The 18,143-nt window shown below is 36.2% G+C and overlaps 1 protein-coding gene across 1 annotated transcript in view; it reads right to left on the bottom strand.

Moving 5' to 3' along the window:
* LOC102808570 (uncharacterized) overlaps positions 1-17,704 on the bottom strand; it is a 35,638-nt gene extending 17,934 nt beyond the window's left edge. Inside the window, exons 1-6 of the mRNA XM_085504235.1 lie at positions 17,137-17,704; positions 11,963-12,100; positions 9,246-9,376; positions 7,466-7,575; positions 3,885-4,074; positions 1,116-1,303 (exon numbers count right to left, since the gene is read on the bottom strand). Coding sequence (XP_085360361.1) covers positions 1,116-1,303; positions 3,885-4,074; positions 7,466-7,575; positions 9,246-9,376; positions 11,963-12,100; positions 17,137-17,176 — 797 coding nt within the window. The 5' untranslated portion in view covers positions 17,177-17,704. The remainder of the gene's footprint in view (positions 1-1,115; positions 1,304-3,884; positions 4,075-7,465; positions 7,576-9,245; positions 9,377-11,962; positions 12,101-17,136) is intronic.
* Positions 17,705-18,143: the final 439 nt, after the last annotated feature.

The raw sequence follows: 18,143 nt of genomic DNA, 5'->3' as shown, positions 1-18,143 counted from the left end.
AAAAAACAAGCAGCCTGTCGATTGAGATAGCTCTGCTGAACTGAAGATATCATTAGAAAATGAACAATATGTAATATCAAAGGAATCAGACTTAATAAATATTACTTTTTACCAAAAATATTCATAAAAATTAGAAAATTAAAGATATCAAAACAAAATGAAGAAATCTGAGAGAGGTCCACCCAAGGTACATATACACCGAGTATCAAATCATTCAGGCTTGTAGTTTTCAAGAAGAAGTCGAAAAAGTAAAACATTGACACAGGCGATGTACCCCGATGAACAATCACTCATATGATATGCTCTGCTAGACAAAGTAAACACTGGAGCTAAAAATGTATTAATTCAGGTATTGAATGGTTTTCGTGAATTCAATCTTGAATCACAAATGTATTGTCAACTTGCATTCAACTGGGGTACAACACATAAAAAAAAAAACATTACATGCTCAAAAATAGTGAGCATAAAATGCAAATTTTAACAGCTGGTGCATTATTTTTGTTTTGATAACGATTATCTGACATCTTATTTTCTGTTAAGATAATTTATGTATTTTATTGGTATGTTTGCAAATGTACACATAGACTGTACTACAATCCTCTCAATAAGTTGACATTGAAACCAAGTCTAGTAATCCCATGGGATTTGGAAGATACATTACAAATGATATTGATTACAAAATAAATGATTTACTTCATTGAAAAAATACAGCAATGCATGTTACCTCTGGGACTAGTGACCATTAAATGTAAAGTAAAGCACTTGTAATAACACCACCAATAACATGCATGGTGACAATAGCAGCATTTCCATCTATTCTCAACATCATAAACACTTAAGGAAGGTCATGGTTCTTTAAAATACAAAATTTGTTTACTAAAAATTTGAACACGTGTTACACGACAACCACCACCTGTTAAGGTTGTTCATGGGTATTTATTTTTATTTATTCAGTTTTGGTAACCAATGAGACTGACAGCCCATTTACAGTTCCCAGCAATTACAATACACTTAAAACTTACACCTTAACATAGTAGGACTGATTATTGAAAATGATATTAAATTTTCATTTTGGTCCAGCCTTCATAAAAAAAGCAAATATAGATGGAACATACCTGTCATCTGGATCCCCAGCTTCAAAGTTGACCCCCTGTATATCAAATAATTCCTTAAGTACCTTGTGATGTCCAGACGCAGCAGCTAAATGCACACATGTCTTACCAGAAGAGTCTATAATGTTCACTAGTCTATGTCCACTATTTTGACATCTTATCAACACAGAACAGCACGGCTCACAACCATTCTAATCAAAGAAAACTTACAATTACATTGATAGCCACACGAATCACTGCAAATGTATCCATCGTTACTTACAAGTCTAAGTCTATTTTCGATTATTTTTCTTCTTCAGTGTTTTTCTTTCCTGAGCTTGTTTCAAATTCTCTATGCTGATGTTAAGTCACCACATGGTTTTGGTGGCCATATTGATTTAAATCAATGATGTGTACAGCTTTGATTATGTTTATTATTATTTTATTTTATCGTTGTTTATCGCATGTATATTTTCACTGTATGAGCACTGGCGTTGAATAGTCAGAGTGTATTTAATAGCATTAAAATGAATAGAACTTTGGAATATATTAAACAAACAAGTGGTTGTCTCTAAGTTTGACTGTATCAACATGATTGATCTCAACTAGTTGTGATAGCTTGTAGTCATAGTAACAAGAGAGTTATGTATAGTTGTCTGACCAAGGGCTAGAACCTGTAATGAATTGATTTTGGGAAAAACATAGGATTCTCTGCTAAAACTTGTGTGATTGCTTGTCTTTTAAGGTAGAGATGCAGGCTGGGAGACTATGTTTCTAATTTAATTACTGTAATTACACGAGTAAAATATACTTTTTACCAATCAAGTTATATATCATTTGAAAGAGTTTTATTTAAACTTTTGAGTTTTATGGTTTACAATAATGCATACACTGATTTTAATTTAAGAAAACTTATTTAAAACTTCTGTTTACTAGGAACATAATGGCTTATTTATTAGTGTTTCCATTGAAAAGTTTTTACACAGTGCTCTTTGAAACATTCACATTTTATAAATCATTCACAGTTAACAGAGCCGCTAATTGGCAGCTCTATTGTTTCTGTTCCAGTGAGGACAGTGAAACCATACGAAGCCATTTACTTAGGATAGACCTGAATAATGACCCCTGGAAATTTCATTAAAAACAAATGAACCGTCTAGAAGTTAAATAGTTTTAAAGTTGAAATTTTCAGTAAAAAATGAAACTGAGATAATCGCCATTTTGTAAAAAAAAGTTTTAAAACGAATCATTCGCTTCATATGTGTAACAGAAACTCATAGAAATACACCATACACCGTAATTTGCCGATGTTAAATCGTCAGGTAAAAAAATTAAATAAAAATATTCACAATTCGAGAGAAACGGACGAAAAATTGTCCGCAAAGTCTTAACCTTGCGTGAAAACTGTCAATTCCACTGAGGGAGGGACACAATTGATTACGTAAAGCCGATGAGATATTCATTTAGTTATATAAACATAGCGAATGCCATTGGGTGGGTTGAGTCTAAATTTACCTTCCCTCAAACCTTTTAAAAAATACTTTGTATGACGCAGTTTCCGGGGACCGCGCAAAGTTAGACGACCATGTTGAAATGGGCCCTCATATTTGACTACACAACGGCTATTCGCAGTTTTTAGTACTCAATCACCCAAACGCCGGTGAAACAAATTCGAAATAAAGTCACATTGGAAGGGGAACTATTGTAAATCGAGGCAGGTTTCATTCAACTACAGACGAGACAGGTTGAACCCTGACCTCTGGAAATACCTCATTCGTAGAGTTCCTTAGTACCAGAGGTCGCCAATCACGGCCATACAGCGTAGTTTGCGACATCGCTACCGGAGCATGCTAGCTGACAAGGAGGTTTTCGATTAAGAAAACCAAGATGGCATCGCAGAGTGCATGATTTTCCCGCGGTGTTTAAAAACAGCATCTTATATTTTTGTTTTTAATTAACCGAGTATTTTACGTTTGTGTATTTTGACACTGAAAAGTTAGTTATCGATGACAGTAACAGCGGTGTTGTTTGTCAATTGCATTGCAATTCTATCAGCATGATAATCGTTACAGCGAAACAACAAATGTTCACCTCAGTGTTAAAATGCCGTTGGAGTAAAAATGTGTGGAAACATTTTTTAGTTTCGGCCACAATGCAAAAAAGCTTGAAATCTATGCACCAAGAAAAAAAAAAAAATTGTGGCCTTGTTTTGTGCGAAAATTAAATCACCCTTTCGACGCTACCTCCTACATGAAAATAAATGAAAAATCAATTAATTTAAGAGTGAAAAAGTTTACTTATCAGTTACAAGTGTATGTTTTGTTTCATTTCGCTTGCATGCTAGAAGAGTCTACGTCTTGTCTTTTTTTTTTTTGTAGTCAGCTAGTCGATCGCGCTTGAGGTAAGTAAACAGAGAGCCAGGACAGGAAGTCGCACACCGCTGCTCCGTAATTGAGGCTAGCAATCATTTGCATATAACATTAACAGTGACTTGTCAATCAAAGAGCAACGCAAACAAACTTTCGGAACTTTTAATCACATATGCCTGCCTCGGTTTCCTATATTTTAAAATTGATTTTTGAGTATGTTCCAACAATGACAAAAGCAAAAAAGCAACAACAAAATTCACTCTGAGCGCCCACGAACCTGCATCTCTCCCTTAAGTGGCACTTGGTATAAGACAACCAAAGCTACAAGTCAGTTTGACTATGGTAATCCCGAAATGTGATTACAGACTTGATACATGCAAAATGGTGTGTATAGCAGCATGTAGTGACACAGAAGATTACTTACCTGTGCTGCCCAATGTAATGCTGTTTTTCCATCTATATCAGTGTTGTAGATGTCACTACCTTTCAACATAAGTAACTGCACATGCTGTGGCTGGTTATGGAATGCTGCCCAATGTAAGGCAGTCATGCCTTCACTGTCTTGTTCATTCACATCCTCTACACTAAGGTTCTGTAGTAACAGTGATATCGTCCTGAAATCAAGTTACAGAGTTATTATTGTATCAATTCAGATCAGATCGTGAAACAAATTGATGTGCATATGTATAATATCATGTATGATGTATGTGTGAAGTTTGATTATGATTGGTCCAGGCATTTCTAAGATACAGGTCTGGACGCACGGAGGCACGCACGGATGGAAGCACGGATACACAATAAAAATATATAATACACAATAAAAATATATAATAACAAGCCATGCATGGCACAGTCCCCATTAGTTATCGAATTTAAGATATATAGTTTTGTTTATAGTAATATAGCTGGAATATAACCATGTCAGGAATATGATTATGATGATTTTTTAACATTAAAATGATTGACATTTGTATCAGATCGTCAAACAAGTACTTGTCCATATTGAGAGATATTGCTCTGGGACAGCATTCAAAATCAGTCATTTTGAATACATCTATCTATCTAACATGATGTATAATGAATATATAAAATTTGAATATAATGCAGTCAAAGCATGTCAGAGATATGGCTCTAGAAGCCCAATCATTAAAACAAAATGGCCACCAGTCAGCCATTTTGTATCCAATCTGAAAAATAAAATGACGTGCATCAGGAACCTGTAATGTCTAATGTATGTTACAAGTTTGAATAAAATCCATCCATAAATGCCAGAAATGTTTGATATTTGATGATTTTTTAGCACAAAAATGGAAACCATTTGGCCTTTTTGAATAGGATTGTCAAACCAATATATCTGTATATCTATGACATGAGGTATAATGAATATTAACAAGCAGCCTATCGGCTGAGATAGCTCCGCTGTTAGCAATGCACATTTCAATTAAAGAAGTGAAGACATCATTAGAAAATGAACAATATGAATAGTATCAAAGCAATCGGACTTACAGTTTTTAACAAGAAGTCGAAAATATCACTTTTTACCAAAAATGACAAAAATGTTCACCAAAATTAGAGAATTGAAGATATCATCACGAAATGAACAAATCTGAGAAAGGTATACATGTAGTGTCTATATATGTAATATCAAAGCAATTGAAGTTTGGGTTTTTAACAAGAAGTCGAAAATATCACTTTTCACCAAAAAATGACAAAAATATTCACCAAAATTAGAGAATTAAGGATATCATTACAAAATGAACAAATCTGAGAGAGGTCCACATGTAGTACCTATATATGTAGTATCAAAGCAATTGGACTTGCGGTTTTTAACAAGAAGTCGAAAATATCACTTTTCACCAAAAAATGACAAAAATATTCACCAAAATTAGAGAATTAACGATATCATTACAAAATGAACAAATCTGAGAGAGGTCCACATGTAGTACCTATATATGTAATATCAAAGCATTTGCACTTGCGGTTTTTCGAAAATATCAGTTTTTACCAAAAATGACAAAAATATTCACCAAAATTAGAGAATTAAAGATATCATTACAAAATGAACAAATCTGAGAGAGGTCCACATGTAGTACCTATATATGTAATATCAAAGCAATTGCACTTGCGGTTTTTAACAAGAAGTCGAAAATATCACTTTTTACCAAAAATGACAAAAATGTTCACCAAAATTAGAGAATTGAAGATATCATCACAAAACGAACAAATCTGAGAGAGGTCCACATGTAGTACCTATATATGTAATATCAAAGCATTTGCACTTGCGGTTTTTCGAAAATATCAGTTTTTACCAAAAATGACAAAAATATTCACCAAAATTAGAGAATTAAAGATATCATTACAAAATGAACAAATCTGAGAGAGGTCCACATGTAGTACCTATATATGTAATATCAAAGCAATTGCACTTGCGGTTTTTAACAAGAAGTCGAAAATATCAGTTTTTACCAAAAATGACAAAAATATTCACCAAAATTAGAGAATTAAAGATATCATTACAAAATGAACAAATCTGAGAGAGGTACACATGTAGTACCTATATATGTAATATCAAAGCAATTGCACTTGCGGTTTTTAACAAGAAGTCGAAAATATCAGTTTTTACCAAAAATGACAAAAATATTCACCAAAATTAGAGAATTGAAGATATCATCACAAAATGAACAAATCTGAGAGAGGTCCACATGTAGTACCTATATATGTAGTATCAAAGCAATTGGACTTGCGGTTTTTATCAAGAAGTCGAAAATATCAGTTTTTACTAAAAAATGACAAAAATATTCACCAAAATTAAAGAATTAAAGATATCATTACAAAATTAACAAATCTGAGAGAGGTCCACATGTAGTACCTATAGATGTAATATCAAAGCAATTGCACTTGCGGTTTTTAACAAGAAGTCGAAAATATCAGTTTTTACCAGAAATGACAAAAATATTCACCAAAATTAGAGAATTAAAGATATCAACATGAAATTAACAAACCTAAGAGAGGTCTACCCAAGGTACATATATAGCAAGTATCAAAGCATTTAGGCTTGTAGTTTTCAAGGAGAAGTCGAAAAAGTTAAACATTGACACGGACGACGACGACGGACGACGGACGACGACGGACAATCACTCATATGATAAGCTCCGCTCGACAAAGTCGACAGCGGAGCTAAAAATTTGAACATAATCAGTCAAATTAAGTCAGAGATATGGGTCTAGAAGCCCATTCATTGAAACAAAATGGCCACCAGACAGCCATTTTGAATCCGATCTGAAAAATAAAATGATGTGCATCAGGAACCCGTGATGTCTAATGTATGTACCAGGTTTGAACGAAATCCATCCATAAATGCCAGAAATGCTTGATATTTGATGATTTTTTTTCAGCACAAAAATGGCCACCATTCGGCCATTTTGAATAGGATCGTCAAACCAATATACATTTGTATCTGTCTATCTATGACATGATGTATTATGAATATTTTTAAAATTTGAATATGATCAGTGAAAGCAAGTCAGAGATATGGCACGAGAACCACATTCATTAAAACAAAATGGCCACCAGTCGGCTATTTTGAATCTTATCTGAAAAACAAAATTATTTGCATTAAGGTCCCATAATGTCTAATGTTTATACCAAGTTTGAACAAAATCCATCTGTAAACAGCCAAGAAATGCTTGATTTTGATGATTTTATAGCACAAAAATGGCCGCCATTCGGCCATCTCGAATCAGATCGTGAAACAAATTGATGTGCATATGTATAATATCATGTATGATGCATGTGTGAAGTTTGATTACGATTGGTCCAGGCATTTCTAAGATACATGTCTGGACGCACGCACGGACGCACAAGGGTCCAAACACACATGTAAGTCCCCGTTTTCCGACTGCGTCCGAACAGGAACTAAAAATATATATTAAAATATCTTAACCATAAATGTAATATTTTTTTAAACAGATTCACCATGACACAACAGAATCCATTGTTACATACCTTGTATCACTGGCATATGTTGCAGCATGCAATGGTAGTCTTCCTGTTTTGTCTGCTATGTATTGCTTAGCACCATTACGAAGTAAGAATACGACACCAGCATACCAACCCTGTCAGCAGAAAACACAAAAATTATACTACACATGTAGGCTTAAAAATCAAAAGTATCAGTTTGAAAAATGTGCCCAGGGAATTTTGAATATCGGTACGATACTCCACATACGATAGAATGGGGAAATGTTTTGTTTTCTGTTTTGTTGATCCAATTCAACCTTTAATGTATGTATTCAAAAACATTTTTTAATAAATGGTAATCGTTGAACATACTTGTTGTAGCAGTTCTAACTTGGACGAGTGCTTACCTGGTAGCAGCCAGAGAGAGAGGAGTTCTAACTTGGACGAGTGCTTACCTGGTAGCAGCCAGAGAGAGAGAGGAGTTCTAACTTGGACGAGTGCTTATCTGGTAGCAGCCAGAGAGAGAGAGGAGTTCTAACTTGGACGAGTGCTTACCTGGTAGCAGCCAGAGAGAGAGAGGAGTTCTAACTTGGACGAGTGCTTACCTGGTAGCAGCCAGAGAGAGAGAGGAGTTCTAACTTGGACCAGTGCTTACCTGGTAGCACCCAGAGAAAGAGGAGTTCTAACTTGGACGAGTGCTTACCTGGTATCAGCCAGAGAGAGAGGAGTTCTAACTTGGACCAGTGCTTACCTGGTAGCAGCCAGAGAGAGAGAGGAGTTCTAACTTGGACCAGTGCTTACCTGGTAGCAGCCAGAGAGAGAGGAGTTCTAACTTGGACCAGTGCTTACCTGGTATGCTGCCACAGAGAGAGGAGTTCTAACTTGGACGAGTGCTTACCTGGTAGCAGCCAGAGAGAGAGAGGAGTTCTAACTTGGACGAGTGCTGACCTGGTAGCAGCCAGAGAGAGAGAGGAGTTCTAACTTGGACCAGTGCTTACCTGGTAGCACCCAGAGAAAGAGGAGTTCTAACTTGGACGAGTGCTTACCTGGTATCAGCCAGAGAGAGAGGAGTTCTAACTTGGACCAGTGCTTACCTGGTAGCAGCCAGAGAGAGAGAGGAGTTCTAACTTGGACCAGTGCTTACCTGGTAGCAGCCAGAGAGAGAGGAGTTCTAACTTGGACCAGTGCTTACCTGGTAGCAGCCACAGAGAGAGGAGTTCTAACTTGGACCAGTGCTTACCTGGTAGCAGCCAGAGAGAGAGGAGTTCTAACTTGGACCAGTGCTTACCTGGTATGCTGCCACAGAGAGAGGAGTTCTAACTTGGACGAGTGCTTACCTGGTATGCTGCCACACAGAGAGGATCTCTAACTTGGACCAGTGCTTACCTGGTATACTGCCACACAGAGAGGAGTTCTAACTTGGACCAGTGCTTACCTGGTATACTGCCACACAGAGAGGAGTTCTAACTTGGACCAGTGCTTACCTGGTATGCTGCCACAGAGAGAGGAGTTCTAACTTGGACGAGTGCTTACCTGGTATGCTGCCACAGAGAGAGGAGTTCTAACTTGGACCACTGCTTACCTTGTATGCTGCCACACAGAGAGGAGTTCTAACTTGGACGAGTGCTTACCTGGTATGCTGCCACAGAGAGAGGAGTTCTAACTTGGACAGTGCTTTCCTGGTATGCTGCCACAGAGAGAGGAGTTCTAACTTGGACCAGTGCTTACCTTGTATGCTGCCACACAGAGAGGAGTTCTAACTTGGACGAGTGCTTACCTGGTAGCATCCAGAGAGAGAGGAGTTCTAACTTGGACGAGTGCTTACCTGGTATGCTGCCACAGAGAGAGGAGTACGACCCTGTACATCCTGTGTATTGATAGATGCTCCCATCTTCACCAATAATTTCATGGTTTCTAACTGTTCACCAGCTACGGCATGGGTTAAAGGAGTCATACCTTGGAAAATTATATTAAAAGGACATTATTTATTAAAGTCACTATATGTAATAATTAACAATTCTGATAATTGCAACAATTAAATATATTGTAAAGTTAAAAGTATCATATGCCAAGAAGCATGTCCAGACACTAAACATCACAGTCTATGGCAGGATCACGGTCAACCCTAAGTATGATATTTGACCTGCTGCTTTGAACTTCCTATTAAGTCCATGGCAGAGTCACGGTCAACCCTAAGTAGGATATTTGACCCGTGGCTTTGGCCCTTCCATTAAGTCCATGGCAGGGTCACGGTCAACCATAAGTATGATATTTGACCTGTGGCTTTGGCTTTTCCATTAAGTCCATGGCAGGGTCACAGTCAACCCTAAGTAGGATATTTGACCAGTGGCTTTGGCCTTTCCATTAAGTCCATGGCAGGGTCAGGGTCAACCCTAAGTAGGATATTTGACCCGTGGCTTTAGCCTTTCCATTAAGTCTATGGTAGGGTCATGGTCAACCCTAAGTGGGATATTTGACCTGTGGCTTTGGCCTTTCTATTAAGTCCATGGCAGGGTCAGGGTCAACACTAAGTAGGATATTTGACCCGTGGCTTTGGCCCTTCCATTAAGTCCATGGCAGGGTCACGGTCAACCATAAGTATGATATTTGACCTGTGGCTTTGGCTTTTCCATTAAGTCCATGGCAGGGTCACAGTCAACCCTAAGTAGGATATTTGACCAGTGGCTTTGGCCTTTCTGTTAAGTTCATGGCAGGGTCACGGTCAACCCTAAGTAAGATATTTGACCTGTGGCTTTGGCCTTTCCGTTAAAGTCCTTGGCAGGGTCACAGTCATCCCTAAGTAGGATATTTGACCAGTGGCTTTGGCCTTTCTGTTAAGTTCATGGCAGGGTAGGGGTCAACCCAAAATAGGATATTTGACCTGTGGCTTTGGCCTTTCTATTAAGTCCATGCCAGGGTCACTGTCAATCCTAAGTAGGATATTTGACCTGTGGCTTTGATCTTTCCATTAAGTCCAGGGGCAGGGTCAAAGTGAACCCTAGGTAGAACTGTCCATGGCAGGACAGGGGTGGGAGTATTTGTCCTCAGACTAATTCCATGCTGAAGCCAATAAATGCAACAACCACAGGGAGATCATGCATCACTGGATGAATGAGAAAAAAACAAACATATAATTTCCTAAATCATAACCCTACAAGTCATTGTCAATGACACGTCCCCGTTCCGTTCATATTTGAGTGACATATACATTCAAAGCAGATCATGACCGAAATGCACCTGCATATGTACAACACATTGTGCTAAATCTGAACAAAATCCATCCATGCATGACTGAGATCCGGTTCTGGAATTGTGAAAATACGTAATTTTGATGCATTTTCGGCCTTAAAATGGCCATCATTCCACTATTGTTAAGCAGATCATGAAACAAATGCACATATCTATTTGTGACATGATGTACTATGTGTGTGTGAAGTTTGAACTTGATCAATCCAGACATGTCTTGGATACGGATTCAGAACTGAATTCTTTAACAAAATGGCCGCCAGTCGGCCATTTCGAACTTGATCCGAAAAAGAAAAAGACGTGCATCAAGGTCCTATTATGTTTAATGTATGTACCAAATTTGAACAAAATCCATCCATGCATAACTGAGATACGGGTCCGGAATGGTGAAAATGTGCGATTTCAATGCATTTTCGGCCTTAAAGCGGCCCCCATTTGGCTATCGTTAATGAGATCATGAAACAAATGCACATACATATTTGTGACATGATGTACCTTGTGTGTGTGAAGTTTGAACTTGATCAATCCAGACATGTCTCGGATACGGATCCAGAATAGAATTCTTTAAAACAAAATGGATGCCAGTCGGCCATTTCGAACTTGATCCGAAAAAAAAAAATGACGTGCATCAAGGTCCTATTATGTTTAATGTATGTACCAAATTTGAATGAAATCCGTCCATGCATAACTGAGATCCATGTTCGGAATGGTGAAAATGTGCGATTTCAATGCATTTTCGGCCTTAAAGCGGCCGCCATTTGACTATCGTTAATGAGATCATGAAACAAATGCACATACATATTTGTGACAAGATGTACCTTGTGTGTGTGAAGTTTGAACTCGATCAATCCAAGCATGTCTCAGATACGGATCCAGAACTGAATTCTTTAAAACAAAATGGCCGCCAGTCGGCCATTTCGAAACCGATCCAAAAAACAAAATGACGTGCATCAAGGTCCTATTATGTTTAATGTATGTACCAAATTTGAACAAAATCCGTCCATGCATAACTGAGATCCGGGTCCGGAATGGTGAAAATGTGCGATTTTGATGCATTTTCGGCCTTAAAATGGCCGCTATTCGGCTATCGTTAATCAGATCATGAAAAAAATGCATGTGCATATGTCCCATATAATGTGTGATGTATGAGTGAAGTTTGAACTTAATCGGTCCATGCATGTTCGAGATACAGGTGATCACGGACGGACGGACGCACGGACGCACACAGGGCAAAACATAAGTCCCCGTTTTCGGACTGCGTCCGAACGGGGACTAAAAATATAAATTGATGAATACCTTGAGTATCCTGATATTCCAAAACACTTGGATCCTGTGTGATAGCATTCATCAATGTTGGGATATCTCCTTTACCAGCAGAACCATGTGCATTGAAAAAACAATCTTCATTATCACTTTTCTCTTCCTCCTCATCGTCTACAAGAAAAAAAGTCATTTATATACTTAATTTTCTGCTCAATAATAATATTTGCCTGGCAGAACGCTTTAATAGCTCAGACACTGAAATTAAATATTTGATGAATAGATGTTGTTGTCATGGTAATATGGATAATTACAGGCAATCCTTATTCCTGAACCTGACTTTTTCTTTTCTGTCATGATTTTCCAGAACCAATTACGCTTTAGATCCAGAGAGACATAAGGCAGCCAGAATTATTTCCATGGCAACACATTTTTTTACAGTATTCCAATATTACTTTACCAACATCATGTACTTTCATCATTATTTATTTCTATTAAAATTATACATTTAGAACCATAAATATTAGAATTTAGTGTTCCACAAAAGAAATATTTGGATATGTTCAAAATGTATTTTCATTATATTTTTCAAGTTTTCATTATTTTGGTAAACTAAATTACCAGCATTGCATGCATTTCAGCTGTCATATTCCAACGCTTTCTCTTGTTTACATCAGACATAGAAAAACTACAGTACAGTCAGAGTGTGAGTTGAAATTTAACTAGCTTTACGCAGGGTTAAATATCTAAATTACGTATTCAGTCAGGATATTTCTCATATTACCAGTAGTAATGTAGGGGAATACTACTAAAAATATAATTAAATTATTGATGACAATATCTCTCGCTTAAAAATTATAAGTTTCTAGCCAAAGCCAGCTGTGTTATAGCCAGCTTGGAAGGTAAGTTATACTAGGACTATATTGTATATTGCAAAATGGAAATAGAATTCCATTCATGGATGAAATGTTTGAACTGCACAAAACCTTGTTATTGCACTTTCACGCTGTTATATCTCATTATGTTATTACAAGCACGAAAACGATGTATAATATTGAGAAAAACACAATGTATATACGCGGGCAGAACACGATAATATCAACCTCCACCATGCATCAGTCAATACAATCGTCACAACGCTTAAAATCCTACTCTGGATAACCTCATATTATTGAACAAAATACAACAAAAATCCAAAATTGCACCAAAAAATAAAAATAACAAATTGAACATATTTCCATACATGAGTGTTATACTTTATTTTCACTTAGAATTAATTTTCGCTATAAATTTTGGCTGCAGGAATGAATGAAAATAAAATCCAGCGAATATACCTTTTTTTTTTCTATATTTTGCATTCAACTCGCCAGAAATCAGTGAAAATAAATTCCATACAAAACACACAAAAATTATTTTTCAGCGAAAATTAATTCCAGCTAAAATAAAGTATTTCACAGTACCTGAATATTTGGAAATGATAGTGAATTAAGTCCAACAACAAAATATATATGTTTCAGCTGACGATGTGCATCAGTTTAAATTACACCATAGCTATTAGGTTTGTTGTCAGAAAAAAATCTATTTTCAATAAATAAGCAAAATTAAATATTAGCCAGATTTGAAAAAAATGGGAAAAACTATACTGCACTTGTCACATTTTTCGATTTATACTCAAAAAAACAAACATCATCTATACTTATCTAACTAACAGATTTTGGAGGGTATACTAATAACATCTGGTTCTTGTTATAAGCAGTATAAAAGTCTTCAAAATTGCACCTGCTAGGCACACAAAAATTGAGCTTTGTTGAAATTTCCAAATAACATTCCCAAATTTGAAGATGATCAGATAATTATTTGTGTTATTGTAACCAAAAAAGAAGACAATTTTAAACGAATTTAAACCAAATATCTTGAAAAGACAAAGACAGACTGTTTCCCCTTATAAACCATGACCTTCATCTATGAAGATACAGTGTAGAAAGACCAATACATATAACCATGTTCAGAATTTATAACAGAAGCAAAATTTAGTCGTCAAAACTGCACATGTTCACAGGAAGTGCTCACACAACGAATGTTTACACGATATAATCATAAATTTTTAGAGATATGCGAAAAGTTACAGGAAAAGCTAGTAAATTGTCAAAATTATGTGTGGTACTCGATCATAATTAAGGCAGCTTTTACCAAAATGATGATTATATATAACTTTCTTCATGCTTTTATTACTATGGATTAATACCTATGTGACACCAAAAATGAAACAAATAAATTGGGGTCATGGGAAAACTTTTCAAGAGTCCAAAATATCATGGTAATTGGTCTACATTTACATATTCTTACTTGTTTCTATGGTGATATTATCTTAGAATTTCGCTCAGTAACATGGAAGGAAATAGTTATAATGTTATTCATAAGAATCCAAATATTCAATTGTTAAACCATTAAAAAAAATTGCATTCAATTCAGTGTGCTTTCACTGCAATGGTATGTTCTTTCCCATAATGCACTGCATATTCATGCAGTCTCATTAGTAGTACAAAATTTGCATTAAACAACCAAATTAAAGTTTCTTTTTTTTGTACTGACAGTGTTTAGAAGTGAGAGTGCTACAAACAACCTCAAATTAGAGAAAATTCAAAATTAACCTGTAAACAAAAAACAAGTGTACTAAAAGCATCCACAGTAAAATGGAACTGGAATTAATATTTGAGTATTAGAGACTTGATCTGAGCAGCAGCGTAAATTTCCACCTGCTGTAGTCAGGACCACATTATAGATATTATTAATGGCATAATAAACTTAACAGGCGTGAAACCTACCTAAACAAGGTGTGCAGACAGCTGGTCATTATAAAGTGTTTATATTATGCTTTTTAGAGAAATGGATATCTCATTATATGTTATCTCTTCCATACTTCCGTTTTTGTATAGAGTAATAGCTATAGTAAAATCTATTGTTCAACTCTCTAGATTGCAACCATTTTGGTTGCCATGGTGATTCAATTTAGTGAATTGCGATTGAATAAAATATCTAGGTCACCAACATTCTGTATTATAAAACATAATATAGAGCATTTCTTTCCACAATTTAACACTTTGCATATTCGCATTTTGTTATCCGTTGTATGCAACAACATACAATGATTGCTGCATATTTTACAAAATTCACTGAATAATAAACCATCAGTTTATAGTGTAACGATGTGATTGAATGTTAACCTCAAGCTGTTAGTGAATCAGCATCAGGTGATACACGGTATATCGTTTCTGATGATGAAAATAAAATGACGCCTCCCGCCCAGAAAGTCAGAGTTTGCATGTTGCTTAATCTGAGATAAGACGGATATGACGAGCCAAGCAAGATAGTATGGGTAGAAAATTCACAGTGCCTCGGTCAAAGACCTTTTTATTGAATAGATATCTGAATTTTCATATAATTGTTTTTTCTGTGTAGACTATTATGTAATTGTATAACATAATAAACTCTGGCGACTAGCGACTTGGTTGCCCATGGCTACTAGAGAATAAATCTTACTTTGAAGACTGTTGCGAGATGATATGGTAGCACATCATCTACCGGTAGGTAACATTAAGATTAAAACTATTATGTAGAAACACTTCAACAACAACTCACAGGGGAATGAGGAAACTAGTAATATAGTAGATCACTTGCCAATAACTGCAAGGCAATGTGAACCAATTTATTTAGGAAATGTCTACACAGGGGGAGGGATAATTCAGAGGACCACGGTTCCATTCCGTGTGATTGTCACACATGTCATTTTATTGTGGACACTAATTATATTTTTGATTCTATAATACTGATAAATAGAAAATAGAACAAGTTGCGGCACCAATAATGTGGTTTATTGTATTGTGTGTAGTTAATGTGGAAATTTTTTATATTGGGTCTACAGTACGTCGGCTGGGGAATCACTTTGCTTAATATTTGCGGTATACCAGGCGAGAGTACCATCTTTATCTGCTGCCATTTTATATTTGTTCTAGGTGAAAGCATTTCAGATATGTTCATTTCTGCGGTATATTTTATTAATTGTAAAGATCAGCTTAGACATGCAGAAGAGAAAGTAACATACATACTTAGAACTATGGAATCTAATTAAATGAATTAACAATTTATATCATTCCTGTGAATCTAATGTTCTAATTCCATTGTTCTGTTTTCTATGATCTTTCACTAACAGGTATTACACTGATGAAGGCACATTTCCTGAAATGTCTAAACGTATGGAATAATTACCAATTGCTATGGTTACCGGTACATACTACCAATTTCTATATGTTATGTTTATTGGTCTTAGCAGCTTTTGCAAATTTTACAATCACTGTCAGTGTCTGTTTATTATATATTTTCTACCAGCGGTGAAATGATTGTGCCAGGTCAAAGGTCATATTAATCATTGTGGAAATCTATTACGACAGTATTGACGCAATACTGTATTGTTATTGTCCAAATAGTGTTCGATCATTCGTTCCGCCATTTTATATAATAAATAACGTCCGAGCCTTCTTGAAAACAAATGTACAACATAAAACTAAGCTAAAATAAATTTTAAGGGTGGTGGTTGTCGTGCCGCGTTCTGTTCAATATGGGACTCATAGCGACGTATACAACATCTGGTGAAATACATTGTTGTTTACATGAAATTTGAAGACGCACTGCGCGACGACCACCGCTCGATCAAAAATGAATATCCCTATACATTGTGTTGCTATTATGTATTTAAAAAGTGAACCCCTGATTCAAAAGGTTGGCAACAAAATAAATAAGTCAACTGTCGTGTTTGATACGGGTCCTTTACAATGTATACACAATGCATAATGCAATTGTTTGTTTACAATGAATTCGAACCCACACAACGACTGTGGCTTTTTAAAGAACTGTAAACCATCAACAAAATATAACATTAAAATAAACAAAGAAAAGAAATGTACTGTCGCGTTACATCGCAACTGCCAAGCCCACCCTAATATTACAGTTGCTCCATCCCTTGCCATATTATTCACCTATATTGGTTAGTTTTAGTCATGGACGTGAGTGGTTTCCATAGTTCTAATTAGTTTGTGAGCCAATTAGCACAACACAGTTAAGAAATTCATGTAATTTCTTTAAAAATCCCATATGATAAGCTGGATTGATGTCAGCATATTTAATTAGTCTGTCGTGTATTTCGATGTACTTACCGAGGTGTTCTCTTAACACCTGTGAATAAGGGAACTCCATATTGTAACGGGATCCCAGGTTACACGTATCGCAAACACTCCGGTCTACATAATGTATCCGTGTTCACGGACAACAAACGCTGCGTTTTGTCCATGGAAGTGATTTTTGAAGTCACTGCATACGTTGCGTTGGTAACTAATGCTAATGGAAACACGGTTAATTCGTGGTTTACTTCATCCGCACCATCTTTGAAGGCTGGATTTCGTCATCACTCGATCCGATAAATGTCCCGTAGTCACAAAACCGAATTAGTGAAATGTCCACCTCGTCAGACGTTGAAACACGAGTCAGTATTGCACTATTTCACGTATTCATATATACAGGCAAACAAGATGGGCAGTTTGCCCTTAACGAACATGAGATGTGTTTCCAACGATATTTTCCAAACGTCAGTCCCTAATTTTCGCACTAGACTGATTTGTTGTGAACATCTATCCCAATATTTCCGCAGATATAGTGATTACCAGCGAAGGTCGTTTAGCTGTGATCTTTTCTGCATATATTGTCACTGATGCACTCCATATTTGCCACCCAGTGCGTTTCAACACTGCGCATGCGCGATCTTCGGTCACATTCACTGGACTCCCTTCAGATTACTGGAACATTCGTCACACGGAGTTTAGCTTTGGGTGCGTGCCTTTGACTGCCAGTAAATAATAACTACGGATATGCCCATCGGTCACATTTTTTAATAATAGTGCGTTGACATATTAAGGGGTATAAAAGCGTAAAGCCACTCAGTAAATTTTCCCGTAATTTTCCGCGATTGCAACCACCGTACACTAGTACTGAACCGCGCATACGTTTATCTTTAAAATGTGATAAAAGATAAAGTTGCAACTTGAGCTCGCAAAATTGAAAAATTGATATATACATAAAGCATGCGATTTTTTTCTTACAGAAACTACAACCATATAAAGTGTTTATATGTATAAATTACTTGACTGGAAATAAAGAGAGTTTTTTT

This window comes from Saccoglossus kowalevskii, chromosome 10, assembly GCF_978046115.1.
Source record: "Saccoglossus kowalevskii chromosome 10, keSacKowa6.1, whole genome shotgun sequence".
Classification (NCBI taxonomy): Eukaryota; Metazoa; Hemichordata; class Enteropneusta; family Harrimaniidae; genus Saccoglossus; species Saccoglossus kowalevskii.
This window is presented reverse-complemented; position numbering and strand designations above follow the sequence as displayed.